This window comes from Rhincodon typus, chromosome 9 (assembly GCF_021869965.1).
Source record: "Rhincodon typus isolate 14 chromosome 9, sRhiTyp1.1, whole genome shotgun sequence".
In the NCBI taxonomy this organism is placed as follows: Eukaryota; Metazoa; Chordata; class Chondrichthyes; order Orectolobiformes; family Rhincodontidae; genus Rhincodon; species Rhincodon typus.
Window position 1 is genome coordinate 86,302,485 of NC_063340.1, and position 15,373 is coordinate 86,317,857.

A 15,373-nucleotide genomic window follows, 5' to 3' on the forward strand; every position below is an offset into this window, starting at 1 on the left:
ACAACATAAGCAGCAGTGATAGTGAGGGCTAAGCAATTTTACAATAAATGGAGATCTAAGTTCAGCAGTACTACCACATCCAGCATGAATAGTCATGGACAATTAAATAACTCACTACAGGAGGATGCTCCACAAATATCCCCATTCTCATGAACACAAAAGATAATGCTTTGCAACCATCTTCAGGTAGAATTGCCGGAGTGGATGATCCATTTCAGCTTCCTCCAAAGGTCCCCTGCATCACTGATGTCAGCCCACAGCCAATTCAATTCTCTCCAGGGTAATGTCAAGAAATAGCTGAAGGCACTGGATACTGAAAAAGCTATGGGCTCTGGCGGTATTTTGGCAATATTACTGAAAATTTGTGCTCCAGAACTTGCAATGCCCCTAGCCAAGTTGTTCCAATACAGCTACAACAAAGGCCCACATGACATTATAGAAAATTGCCTAGGCATGTCTTATACACAAAAAAGCAAGATAAATACAACTCAGCAAATTACTGCATTATCAGTCTGCTCTCAAGCCATTATTCAAGAAATGGCAGGGGTCATCAACAGCATTAGCAGTTGTTTTGTAAAAATCTTCTCCCCGAAGCTTGGTTTGGATTCTGCCAAATACACTCAACTCGTGACCTCATTACAGCTTTTCCTGAAACATGGACAACGGAGCTAAATTCTAGAAGCAAGGTGGGAGTTGCTGTCCTTCTATCAAGGTGGCATTTGACCAGGCTTGGCATCAAAGAGATCTAGAAAAACCAGAGTCAACGGGTATTAAGGAAGCAACTCGCTGTTTGTTGGAGTCATACCAAACACACAGTAAGATGGTTGTGATTGTTGGAGGTCAGTCATCTGAGCTCCAGGACATCTCTACATGAGTTCCTCAGGGTAGTTTTTTTAGGCAGAACCATCTTCAGTTGATTCATCAATGATATCTCCTCTTTCATAAGATCTGAAGTGGGGATATTGCACAGTATTCTCTATTTGCGATTCCTCAGGTATTGAAGCTGTTCATGTCCAAACGCAGAAGGATCTGGACAATATTTATGTTTGGGCTGACAACAATAAGAACACAAGATGTAGGAGTAGGTCATTAAATACTCTGCATTCAATGAGAACATGGCTGATCTGATAATTCTCAACTTCACTTTCCTGTCTTTTCCCCATAACCCTTGATTCCATCACTGATTAAAATCTTTCACTACCCTTTAAGAAATTCCTTCTCATCTCTGCTTTAAAAGTACGACCTCTTAGTCTGGGATTATGTCCTCTGGTCCTTTTCTGCATCTATCCTCTCAAGTCCCCTAAGAATCTTGCATGTTTCAATAAGGTTTCCTCTCATTCTTTTAAAATTTAACAAGTACAGACCCAGTTTACTTGTCTCCTCATAAAACAGTCCTTCCATACCTGGTATCAGCCTAGTGAACCTTTCCTAGACTGTCTCAAATACCAGTATATCTTTCCATAGATGAAGAGCCGAACACCGTTCATAGTATTCCAGCTATAGTTTGTCTAGTGCCTTGTATAGTTTAGAAAAGCTAACCTATTTTTATACTCCATTCCCTTTGAAATAAAGGCCCTCATTCCACTTGCCTTCCCTGTTACCCACTTGGATGCTAGCTTTTTGTGACTCATTACTAAGGACTCCCAAATCTCACTGTTCTGTAACTTTCTGCAATCCTTCTCCATTTAAATAATATTCAGCTCTTCTATTCTTCTTGCCAAAGTGCATAACCTCGCATTTTCCCCCATTATATTCTATGTGCCAAGATTTTGCCTACTCGCTTAACCTGTCGATATCCCTCTACAGATTCTGTCATCTTCACCAAGTGCCTTTCCACTTACATTGTCATCTGCAAACTTGGCTATAGTTCATTCACTTGCCTCATCCAAATTATTACTAAGTATTATAAATAATTGTGGTCCCAGCACTGATACCTGTGACACTCCACTAGTTACAATTATCTTCTGAAAATGCCCCTTTTATCCCAATTCTCAATCTTCCATTAATTAGCCAATCCTCTATCTATGCTAATATACCACCTCCAACACCATGGAGACACTTACCTTGTTAAGTAGCCGAATATGTGATGCTTGATCAAGTGCCTTCTGAAAATTTATACATTATACATTCACTGCTTCCCATTTATCTACCCTGCTTGTCACCTCCTCAATGAATTCTAGTAAATTTGACAGGCACGATTTCTCCTTCAAGTGGCAAGTAACATTCGTGCCAAACAATGACCATCTCCAACAAGAGAAAATGTGACCATCAGCCCTGATATTAAACGGCATTACCATAGCTGAATTCCCTGATTGCAGCAGAATAGTCATATAAATACTTCAGCTGCAAGAGTAGGTCAGAGGCTAGAATTCCTGCTCCAAGTAACTGATCTTCTGACTCTTCAAAGTCTGCCCACCATGTACATGGCTCAAGTCAGGAACTTGATGGAATACTGCCAATTGCTTGGATGAATGCAGCTCCAACATTACTTGTAGAGGCTTGACACCAACCAGGAGAAAGCAGTCCACTTGACTGGCACCATATCCAAGAACATTTGTGCCCTCCACCACTGATGCATAGTAGCAGCAGTGTGTACCAACTACAAAATGCTCTGCAAAAATTCAGCAACGTTGCACAGCATTTCTAAACCAATGACCACTACCATCCACACATATCTATACGGTAACATGATCACTTATAAGCTCCCCTCTAATCCATTCACCATCCGGATTTGTGTCAAAATCCTAGAATTATCTCCTTAATAGCACTATGGGTGTACATGTAGAAATAGACAGCAGCAATTGAAGAAGGCAGCCTGACACCAACCTCTCAAGAGCAACTAGGGATGGGCAATAAATGCTGGTTCGGCCAGCAATCCACATCCCAAAACTTTTCAAAAAACTGAATCATAACTTTAAATTGTTGATCTATTGACGGAAAGAAAATTTTGAACACTGAGACTTAGTCCAGGAGGTAGCACAGAATTCAGGTGAACACTTATGCAATACTGACCGAAATACAGCACTGTAAAAAAAAAAACCGCCGTTTGGATGAGATAAAAAAAATGGAAACGCCCTGCATTTGCTTTGTTGACCTTAGGTAGGCATTAAAGATCCCAGCACCAGAGATTAGCTCACTCCGGTCTCTTAGCTGGTTGTCAGATCAAAATGTCTGCTCTGCTTCTCAAACCAGCAACAGATGCTAATCTTGGTTCTGTGGTAATACTACCACCTCCGAGTCAGAAAATTGGCACCCAATGCAGCAAATGTAACTCATTCTATGTGAAGGACTTTGAGATATTTGAAACAGCAGGCAAGACCCAACTACCCTTAAGACTTTTTTTAAATTGTAAAGTAATCTAGCAGAAAAAGCTTAATTGAGTGTAATCATATCACTCTTTCAGCATGAACTATCTTTCAACATCTTTAATAAAATTAATTACACAAGGCCAGAAATGCTGATAGTACCTTTCAGGCCACTGTTAGTACAGTCCCCATATCCTTTTCACTACACACTTGCTGTGTGGATCAACAATGTTGTAGGAACATAGTGTGGTAAGAGCTTGGGTTCCTTTATTACAAGCCTAGTTTGTTTGGTTAAATGGTAACACTTGCATCTGGCTCAGGTTTTCCCTTGTAAAAAAAATGAATTTTTTTTTCCCCTCAAAAAGCAATTATAGATAGGCATGAAAGAAACGTTGTCATGTAGTGAATAATGTTGAAAGATACTTTACTGGGTTTTCAATAAACCAAATACACCGACAGTAGGCCCCTACGATATTAAAAAATAAACATTCAGGTTAAAATAAATCTGTCATAAACATTCATAGCTCAACATAAATTGTACCCATTGAGTAATACTGCACTTTCAGCCCATTTTCCCCTCATGAGCTATTCATAGACTCTCCCTACTTAAAACATCCCAATGCAGTAATAATGCTTCTTTTCATATTGAACTTGTACTGCAGAAGGACACCTGAACTACAAGTGTGTTCATGGGTGAATGGCAGGGCATTTCAAAACCTCTCCATGAAATGGTCTATTTTCATCTCATGAAGGCATATTATTGCTTGAACAACCAAAACTATTGAGCTGATCAATGTCATTGCATCATTTATTTTAACTCAACTCCAGACAATGTTAAAAATATCATGTTTTGTTTGGTTGTTTCACTTTTTCCTAACTGCCTACCCCTCTGTGCATGAGGACACTTAGTGTCACAGCTGCTCATAGACAGCAGGCAGTGAGAGTTTATACTGGTAACAGCAGGAATTCCAAAGTACGTGATGTTGAACAAGTTCACGGACACAGCTGCAAAGAACCTGCTCTGCCCAAATACTTGCACAATGTAATGGAAAGACATCTTTCCATTTATGACTTAAATAGGAAAGGAAGGTCCCTTCACTTTTTTTGGTTTCTGAGTTAAAGCTGTTTATTATTTAATGAAACTTTATCTGTGAAAATTAATAAAATTGGCACTTTGTTTTAGTTGTAAATCGAAGGCATAAAACTGCCATACTTCAAGCCTCCACTGTCACAATCTGTTTCATATCAAGTGCAAAGAAGCTAAAACATTTTTCTTACAATGATTCATTTGAATAAATTAGAAACAAGACTGTAATATTGAATTAGATAATAAGATTCAATTTAGAACATAGAACATAGAACATTACAGCGCAGTACAGGCCCTTCGGCCCTCGATGTTGCGCCGACCTGTGAAACCAATCTGAAGCCCATCTAACCTAAACTATTCCATTGTCATCCATATGTTTATCCAATGACCATTTAAATGCCCTTAAAGTTGGCGAGTCTACTATTTTTGCAGGCAGGGCATTCCACGCCCTTACTACTCTTAACTTACGCCCTTAATTTACAGAATGTTGAATGTTTCTGTCAGTTAAAGTAGATTTATTGTGTATATTCAGAGACACACACCAATGTCAATTGGCTAATCAGGTTGAACAACATTGTGTTGAAAGTCTTACTTACATGGTTACCCTCATTTCCAAATGCCAATCACAAACATACTTATAAAGGGCAAAGTAGTTGCATAATAATCTGAAAGTCCATTGTAAACAGGCTAATGTTGCACAGTGGGCCTGGCTAACAGACTTGCCCTCAGATCTTTTATTAATGGAACCAAAAGATCAATGCTCTTGCAAACAGAAAGAACTCTCCACCAGCACAGAACAGACTTCGCTCTATTGCACTACACTTGGGCATGGATCAGGACAAAATAAAAACTTTTACTCATTTAATGCTTTTAGTAGAATAAACTTTTCAACTCACTTTGATGATCAAATTTAGGAATTCCCAGAGGAAATCCACATAGACGAGGAGAACATACAAACTCCACATAGACAGCTGCCTGACACTGAATCAAACCCAGGTCTCTGGTAATGTGAGGCAGCAGTGCTAACCACTGAGCCACCATGATGATGTGCTGTTTCTTGCACTATGTGTTTATGGCAGCACAACTTCAGGTCAGTTCTAGGCACTGCATCTCAGAAAGATTAGTCTTTTGAAGGGGGAACAACACAGGTTTACCAGAATAATACCAGGTCCTCCATACCGTCCCTCACTGTTACTCTTGCCTCAGCCACTGCTGACACCATCGTTCATGCCTCTGTTGCCTTTAGGTTCTACTGTTCCAATGTACTCCCAATCAACTTTCCATATCTCCTGCTCTATTAGCTCTGAGCTGTGAGGCAGCAGTCACCAGGCCACTAAGTCACCATGCCGCCCAATTAAAGGCAGAACAAATATGCATTTATATAGCATGTCTGTGAACAAAAGACTTTCAAAGTGCTTTAAAACTAATGAAGTACTTTAAAGGTGTTTACATTGCAATCTAGGAAACATGGCAATCAATTTGTGCAAAACAACATCCCATAAACGACTAGATAATTGGTTAAGTGCTGTTGTTTGAAGCAAATATGTTGGCTAAAGCACTGAAATTACTCTGCTCTTCACTTAATTGTGCTGTTGGGGTCTCATATTCACTGGACGAATGGGGTGAATGGGGTTTGATATTTGATCCAGTGTTGTGCATCCTCGGTACTGCACATAATTGTCAGATCATGACTGGGGAAGGAAGATGGGGAACAGAGAATGAAACTGCACTCCACAGAATCTCAGAGGTGTACAGCAAAGGAGGACAGTTCTTTGTTCGAATTGTCTAAAACCAATTGGAAGCTAATCTTTTTCCCCTCATTCTTTCCTGTCGATTGCTCACAGCTTCAGTTATCCATTTTTTCCCTCTAAAGATACTACACTCTCCCTCAATTATTCTTTGCAGCAAAGCACACTTTGATAATTCAACCTCAGATGTGCTTCGAGATTCCTTCCTTACTATTAATGACAATTTTAAGTTAATGATTCTTCAACTAGAAGAGGACAGACTTGGATCTGGTGTTTAGAACAGTAAAAGATTACTTGATTGAAACAAAATATCCTGGCAGGTCTTCACAGGGTATATGTGCAGAGGATACTTCCTCTTGGGGGAGCTGCAAGAGCTTGAGTGTCACTGTGTAATAACAAGAGGTCACCCATTTAAGACAAGGATATACAGAAATTTTCTCCTCACAAAGAGTCAAAAGTCTATGGAACAGTCTTCCTAAAAAGGCATTGGAAGCAGAGCCTTTGAATCTTTTTACGCAGAGGTACATAGATTCTTAATTAAGGAGGTGGAAGATGATCGTGGAAATGTGGAGTAACCTGCTCAGCCACGATGTAACTGATAGGTGGAGCAGGCTTGAGGGTCTGACTGGTCTGGTCCCGATCCAAATTTGTCTTTGTGTTTTGATTTATTTATTGCCACATGTACCTTGTTACAAAATACAGTGAAAAGAGTTGTATAGTGTTGCCACACTCCGGCGCCACCTTACAACACAGAAAAATACACCAAAATATAGAATATAAAAGCAGAAAAATAAATAAATATAAGTAAAAGTGTTCAACTTTGCAGTTCTTAAGTGCTCCATCATGGGTCCAGTAGCCAGGCACGGGTCCCTTTTGCCACACTGCTGCTTCAGGAACAAAAGTCACCCCTCTTCAGCACTTTCTCATTTCCACTGACACCCTTGCAATTATGAGTCCTCACTGGACCTCACCAATGCAGACACCACCAATACTGCCGGGTTCCACACCAGCCCAAAGTCACCTCCACCTCCATGAACCTGGGCTGGATGCAGACGCAGCCGGGAATCCAAACATGCCTCTGCCGCAGCAACCATGACTCAGCTCTAGGACCACCTCATTGAAGCAGGAGCCAGGAATCCAGACTCGCTTCCAATGCTGCCACGAGTCTGCCCTGGGCTCACTCGCCGACGTCAACCTAGCTCTCCAACATAACGTAAGTAAAATAAAATAGAAGACATAAAAAATTAGAAGAGGGAGAAAGAAAGAAATGAAAAGTGGATGGAGTGGATGAGCCCGAGCTCAGAAGCCCTACTCCACTGCCACTGGTGTATACATTTTGTATATATCACTGACAATTCAACCAGAGGAAGTAGATTTTCCCTACTCACTGTACTGAAAATTAGAATTTTATAAGATTACATTAAATCTTGCCAGTCTTTTCCTGTGCTAACAACCATAATTTATTAATACAAATGGAATTAGGCCATTTACCACACCACCCTCAACCCTGTTCTGCCCCTTCATTATTATCTTTGCAGATACATTTTTTAACTCTATCTACCTGACTTGGTTCTTGTCACCCCTAATCTTCTTGTCTGACAATTACAGCTGGGGGAAGAAACAGGTTTTAGTACGAAGGCGGAAGGGTGTATAGAATCAGGTGCAGGGGTAGTGAGGTTGGGACACTACTCACTGGAGTTTAGAAGAATGAGAGGTAATCTCACTGCAATATTTAGGATTCTTAAGGGGCTTGACAGGGTAAATGCTGAGAGGATGTTTCCCCTCATGGGAGAATCTCAGAATAAATGGATGCCAATTTAAGACTGAGTTGAGGAGGAATTTCTTCCGTCAGAGGGTGAATCTTTGGAACGCCTTGACACAGAGAGCAATGGAGCAGTGGCCTTGTGTATATTTAAGGCTAACAGAGATCGATTCTTGAGGAGTCAGGGAATCAAGGGTTATAGAGAAAGCGCAGGAAAGTGGACATGAGGAATGTTGGATGATTCATGATCCTTTTGAATGGTGGGGCAGCTTCAAGAAGCAAAATGGCTCATTACTGTTCCTTTTTCTTGTGATTTTATGGTATTGCATAGAAAATGCAACATAGCAACAGGTAATTAGGCAACAAGATTATAGTGGCAGTAGTCTTCAATATGAGCCATTTACTCAACATGTCCTTGTATCTATTTGTTCCGAACTATGCAGTAGACTATTCTTAGATTTTACTGCATTGTCCGTTTTGCCACGATCTCTGGCAGGGCAATTTATCCCCCCATACTTGTTGTAAAACAGAGGTTGACCCCCTCCACCGATCACTAAAACTGTAATAACCAGAGAGGCTCACCCGCCGTATAATCTGTTAAAAGAAGTGTGAAAAGTGGTATAACCTGCCTCTCACTCTCAAGATGTTATAAAGGGGAAGTTAAATTAAATGAACTCCTGATAGTCATTTTATAATCAACAAGTAATAATTCATTTACCTAACTCTAACAGTAAACAAATTAACAGAACTACTAACAAACCGAACAATTCCCACTCACTACTAACTATTCCCAAACAAAACAAAATTCTAATTGTATGCTGTTCCAATAAATACAAGTCCCACTTACATAAACCAAAATAATAAAAGAAATTAAAATGTAATCTCTTGAAATTACAGCCAGGATATGCCTTTTGGAATGCTCCACTTTCTCTGTTGTTCTTCATTCAGAAACACCTTTCTCTGTCAAATTCTTGTCAGGAATATTAGCTAAAAGTGTTGTTATACTTTTAGTTAGATGATGGTTACTCTGAGAACTTAAGAAAATTCTGAGAGCCAGTGATTTTCTCTTTCGAGCTGGTGGGTTGTTAACTCTATTAGATGGCAGTTGCTCTCACACCAATTTTCAAATACCATCTCCTTTTATACCCTTGATGACCTATCAACTTCTTACAATAGGATTGGTCCTAGGTTGTCAAAACCATCAAATTTAAATTTAAATGGTTTTCAGTCTCTAAGTGCCTAGTTTAAATTAACTGGCTGATTTTCAAAATGGTTGCCTTAATAACAAAACAAACTACTGCCTGCGTTGCGAACCACACAGCCTTTTTATTCAACATTTCAATTTTAGGAGCTCTCTGTGAACCTGCACTTTTTTAAAAAAATGTAATCCGCAAGTACTCTACCCAACTTTGTAACACACTAAAGAAGACATTTTGCCTGCTGCTTTTCATAAATCTTTAAAATTCATTCTAACAGCTATAAGTTTGTGCTGCAAAGTTCTCAACCACTGGAAACAGACTCTTCCAATTTATTCATCCTTCACAGTTAAACACTTAGATTAAATTGGTTATAAAGATCATTGCATATTTGACCCTGCAATATCAGGCAAAAGTGAATTAGATTTGTCAGAATCATCTACTTGCTGATTGATTCTTAAGTCTTAGCAGAAGGCAAATAATATCAGTCAGAGATTTAACCCAAGCCCAAGCCAGTGATCCCGACTGTAAATGCCCATGCCCATATGTGGACAACAGGCAGAGAAAAAACAAACAATCATTTCTCTTTCCCTGCACTTGCATTATGAATGGCAATCTAGGTGTCAAGATCTCAGAATTTAGAACTGCAGCAGGATCCCCTACTCCAAAAAAATTACAGAATGGAAAAAGCAGTCAGGATTAAGATAAACATACTGATGCAGTCCAAATTAGGACTCATTCCACAATACCTTAAGAGAATCAATTTGACAGAATACCTTTCCTTAAGTGGACAAAGTCTTGTGCCATGATTTTGCACAATGGCAAGGGCATTCGCCTTATGTTCAGGCAATATGCACCCCTAAACCAATCACTAAAACAAAGATCCATTGATTTATATTGAAACAGCATTTATACCACAGAAGTCCTTTATTAGTTTTATAAAGTGTTGCACAAGGTACTGCATGAGTCTTTCTGATTATAAAGCAGAAAATAATTAAAGGCTGAAAAGGAAATAAAACTATCCTCAATAACCTAAAGCGACTTCTGTGCTGATCTTATCTTAAAGGAAGGTCAGGGGCTGCATGCAACAGCATTGGGGAAGGAAATAGCAGTGTTAGGGAACAAGTCACTACTGGCCACTCCCATTATAAATAGCTGAACTCTGTTTTCACATTTTTTTTTTTTTTAACAGAACTCAAAGAGAAATACCATTGACTGGAAACAACCACAAGAGGATCCTATCTCATAGCAAAATGGGCTGAACGGTGGAAAGTCCAATGGAACATTGAAAAGTGTGGACTCATGGAATTCATAGATAAAACAAGAAATAGGCTTTAATGGATAATGTAATTACTTGAAGTATGAGGATAACAGAACCAAGAGGGTCAAACACAATACCTTCATTCATAATTTCAGGGCAGTTAAAACCAGAGAAGAGGGGCCAAAGGGTTAGAATGCAGAATATTAATGCTATAGATGATAAGTAAAATGGATACAATATCAGGGATAGCAGAAGGGTTCCAAGATACCAGGAGATCTTTCATTGGAGCACAGCAGCAGAGGACATTTTTTAAATGATGAAACATTTGGTTTGGCTGCACAGGGTAAAGAATATTTCCACTGGCACAGGAGTCAGTGACAAAGACCATTGAGGTGATGAGGAGAGAGTTGTTTGGTTGTGCAGAACTTGAGTACTCTTAACTAAAGGGACAAGCTGTCAAAGCTTTCTATCTTGCAGTCATCAGGGCAGAATCACAAAAATACCAAATTTCAAAGGGAACAACAATTTATATTGCATGGGAAAAGGGGGCTGAATGGTTGGACTCTGATTAGTTGTTGTCTTGCCGTGGGTAATGCACTGGGAAAAAGTTCCTTGTCAAGTTTTTGTTTAAATCAAAAAAGGCAAGCTAACTTTGATCAATTGAGGTACAGCTATGGGGAAGACCGTAGTGTATTCAGTACCAGTGTGAAACCAGTATACATCCCAATGACTGGTGGACTGCATCAAACAGCATGTTCTTTTAGCTGTGCCCACTAGGCAGTGCACTTACCACATGCAACCAGACTATGCATGCAAAACTGAACAGTATCCAATTTAAAATGCTTTACTGTGACTGGACAGCACATATTGATTAATTCCAAGTGTGTTGAGAATTACACTAAGTTACTGTAAAGTGACCACTTTAAGACCATTGAGCTCTCAATGTGGCTTTTGCTGGATATTAATAAACATGAATGGAGTATTAGTGGTGTAAGTCAGAATGGTGCGTTACATAAAAGGAAATTTAAAAGTTGATAGATTGTTCCCACATCATTCCTATAGCTTTGCAATGGAGGAGTAGGGACTCAGTACCAACTTTGGAGCCAGGCTCTCCGATTAAACGTACTGCACTAAATATATTTTAAAATAATCAAAATAAGAAAATGCTTTCATAGAAGGAGAGCTTTTAACAGAATTGAGAATATCAATATCCCACTTTGCCTCTCCTTTTGCTGCTTTAGATGACCATTTGCAAGATGCAATGCTCTTGATATCAAATATCACAAACAATCTTGCATTAGCTGCTAGCATGACTGAGAGTTAGTTGATAGTAACAGGAAGAGGTTCATCTTCAAATCTTTATTTCTGAAAGGATCAAATAGAAAGATCATTAAGTAGAGCCTCTCTGTGAGAATTTTTTTTATCAGGAATCCACTCAGTTTTGTAAATACACTGCAATTCTGTTATCGAATAATTTTCAAAAGTGAGTGATGTTTAAAAATGTCAATTACATACTTCTTTTTAAAACACAGAATCTTCAATTTGCAGTGGTTAAACACTGTAGGAACAAATTACTGCAGATGCTGGAATCTGTACTGAAAACAACCAATGCAGGAGATCACAGCGGGTCAGACAGCATCCATGGAGAGACAGCAAGCTAACGTTTCAGGTCTGGATGACTCTTCATCTCTCTTTCCATGAACTATCACACCCCTTCGTTACCAAAAAGGAAATGTTAAGATTAATGAGCCCCACCAAACAGATCACCAGTTGGAGATAGCAAGAAGTGCAGATGCTAGAGTCAGAGATAACACAGTGTGGAGCTGGAGGAACACAGCTGGCCAGGCAGCATCAGAGGAGCAGGAAAGTTGACGTTTTGGGTCAGGACCTTTCTTTTCTGAAGAAGGGTCCCGACCCGAAACGTCAACTTTCCTGCTCAGCCTGCTGTGCTCCTCCAGTTCCACACTCAGATCAACCAGTTGCTCATCTTGTAAGGGCTTCTGAGCCCTTGCTCTGTGTAAATTAGCATGATGCAGTTGAGAATTTGTTTTTATATTTGTTGGGGGATGTAGCTGTAGTATTTATTGTTCATCCCTAATTGACCGAGATGCTGGCTGTGAGCAGTCTTCCTCAAACACTGCAGTCCTTAGGGCATAGGTACAGCAATAGTGCCATTAGAAAGGGAATTTCAGGATTTTGACCCAATGACAGTGAAGGAGCAGTTATATACTTCCATGTGAAGAGGGTGAGAGGCTTGGAAGGGAATATGCAGATTGTGCTGTTCCTGTGCATTTGTTGCCCTTGTCTTCACAGTTGTAAAGGTTGTGACTTTGGAGGGGCTACTAAGAAACACTGGTGAGATACTGCAGTACATCTTTTAGATAGTACACACTGCTGCTACCGAGCATTGCTGGTGGAGGGAGTGGATGCTTGTGGATATAGCGCCATTCAAGCAGGCTGCTTTGGCCTGGATGGTGTCAAGCTTCTTTAAGGTTGTTTGGGCTGCACTCATCCAGGCAAGTGAGGAGTATTCTATCACACTCCTGACTTGTGCCTTGTCGATGGTGGACAGGTGCCGGGAGACAGGAAGCAATTTTCTCACTGCAGAACACCAGGACACCATCTCGATCTACTTTTGCCATGATGTCCTGGGGCCAAGAAGATCAAGTGTCAAAAACCACAACCATCTTCCTTTGTTAGAATTGCTCCGTCTAGTGAGAGTTTTTCCTGCCAATTCTCTTTGACTCTAGTTTTGCAAGGCTCCTCAAAAGCATACTCAATCAAGTGGTACCTTGATGTTGAGGGCAGACACCCTCACCTTATCTCTGGAGTTCAACTCTTATGTCCATGTTCAGCTCAAGGCTTTAAAGGCCAGGCATCAAGTGGTTCTGGCAGAACACAAATTAAGTATCAGCAAGCAGGTTACTCCTTTGTCATGTGGTTCCATCTGGTTGACAAATGTCCTTCATGGAAGGAAATCTGCTATCCTCACCCAGTCTGGACTACACGTGACTCCACAGCAATGTGGCTGACTCTCAATTGCCCTCTGAAATGGCCTAGCAAGCCACTCAGTTGAATCAATCACTACAAAGTCGCAAAGAAATGAAACTGGACAGATCACCTGTCATTGGCTTAGGCACTGAAAAAGATAGCAGCAGAAACAGCCCAATCGGCCCTGCAGGGTCCTACTAAGTAACATTTCAGGGCTAGTGCCAAAACTGGGAGAGCTGTCTCACAGACAAGTAAAGCAACAGACCGACAGAATCATACATAACATACAACATCCCAGATACCACTATCAGGTATCTACCACTGGCAGAACAAACCTGGCAGAGGGGCAGCACAGAGCGCATCAGTGCAAAAGGCTGAAGCTTTCACAGCAATGCTCAGCCAGAAGTGCCGACTGAATGATCCATCTCAGCCTCCTCCAGTGGTCCCCAGCATTACAGATACCAGCCTTCAGCCAATTTGATTCACTCTACGTGATTTCAAGAAATGGTTGCAGACACCGGATACTACAAAAGCTACGGGCCCTGACAAGATCTGTGCTCCAAAACTTGCCGCTCTCATAGCCAAACTGTTCCAGTACAGTTACAACACTGGTATCTACCTGACAATATGGAAAATTGCCCAGGTAGGTTCTGTACATAAAAAGCAGGACAAATCCAACCCATCCAATTACCGCCCCATCAGTCTATTCCCGATCATCAGTAAAGTGATGGAAGGTGCCATCAACAGTGCTATCAAGCAGCACCTGCTCAGCAATAACCTGCTCAGTGACGCCCAGTTTGGGTTCCGCCAGGGCCACTCAGCTCCTGATCTCATTACACCCCGGGTTCAAACATTAATAAAAGAGCTGAATTCCAGAGGTGAGTTGAGAGTGACAACCCTTGGCATCAAGGCTGCATTCGACTGAGTGTGGCATCAAGGAGCCCTAGCAAAACTGGAATCAATGGGTATTAGGGGCAAACTCTCCACTGGTTGGAGTCATACCTGCCACATAGAAAGATGGTTGTAGTTGTTAGAGGTCAGTCATCTCAGCTGCTGGACATCTCTGTAAGAGTTCCTCAGGGTAGTGTCTTAGGTCCAACCATCTTTAGCTGCTTCAATGACCTTCCCTCCATCACAAGGTCAGAAGTGGGGATGTTCGCCTATGATTGTACGATGTTCAGCACCATTCGTGACTCCTCAGATACTGATGCAGTCCAGGTTCAAAAGCAACAAGATCTGGATAATATCCAGATATAGGCTTACAAGTGGCAAGTGACATTTGCGCCACACAAATGCCAGGCTATGACCATCACCAATATGAGACAATTTAACCACTGCCCTGGACATTCAACAGCATTACCATCACTGAATCCCCAACTATCAACATCCTGGGGGTTATCATTGACCAGAAGCTCAACTGGACTGATCACATGAACAGAGTGGCTACAAGAGCAGGTCAAAAGCTAGGAATACTGCAGTGAATAACTCACCTCTTGACTCCTCAAAGCCTGTTCATCATATGTCAGATGCGGGCATTGTTGGCTTGCCATTATTTATTGTCCGTCCCTAGCTGCTCGAGAAGGTGACAGTGAGCTGCCTCCTTGAACTGTTGCAGTCCTTCTGCTGTGGGTTGACCCACAATGCCATTAGGAATGGATTTCCAGGATTTGACCCAGCGACAGTGAAGGAACAGTAATATATCTCCAAGTCAGGATGGTGAGTGGCTTGGAGGGAAACTTAAAGGTAATGGTGTTCCCATATATCTGCTGCCCTTGTCCTTCTAGATGGAAGTGGTTGCGGGTTTGGAAGGTGCTGTCTGAGGATATCAGTGAAGCACAATGATAGCACTATTAATGACACTGTCCGTCACTTCACTGGTAATTGAGGGTAAACTGATAGGGCAGTAGTTGGCTGGGTTGAATTTATTCTGCATTTTTTTTTGCACAGCACATTGCTGGGCTATTTTCACACTTTCAGGTAGATGCCAGTATTCTAACTGTATTGGAACAGCTTTGGTAGAGGA

General features: G+C 40.9%; 1 protein-coding gene across 1 annotated transcript in view; it reads right to left on the reverse strand.

Moving 5' to 3' along the window:
* The window catches only part of vta1 (vesicle (multivesicular body) trafficking 1), a 46,043-nt gene extending 31,126 nt beyond the window's left edge, over positions 1 to 14,917 (reverse strand). Inside the window, exon 1 of the mRNA XM_048601386.1 lies at positions 14,841 to 14,917. Within this exon, the coding sequence (XP_048457343.1) occupies positions 14,841 to 14,900 (60 nt within the window). The 5' untranslated portion in view covers positions 14,901 to 14,917. The remainder of the gene's footprint in view (positions 1 to 14,840) is intronic.
* Between the last annotated feature and the right edge of the window lie 456 nt (positions 14,918 to 15,373).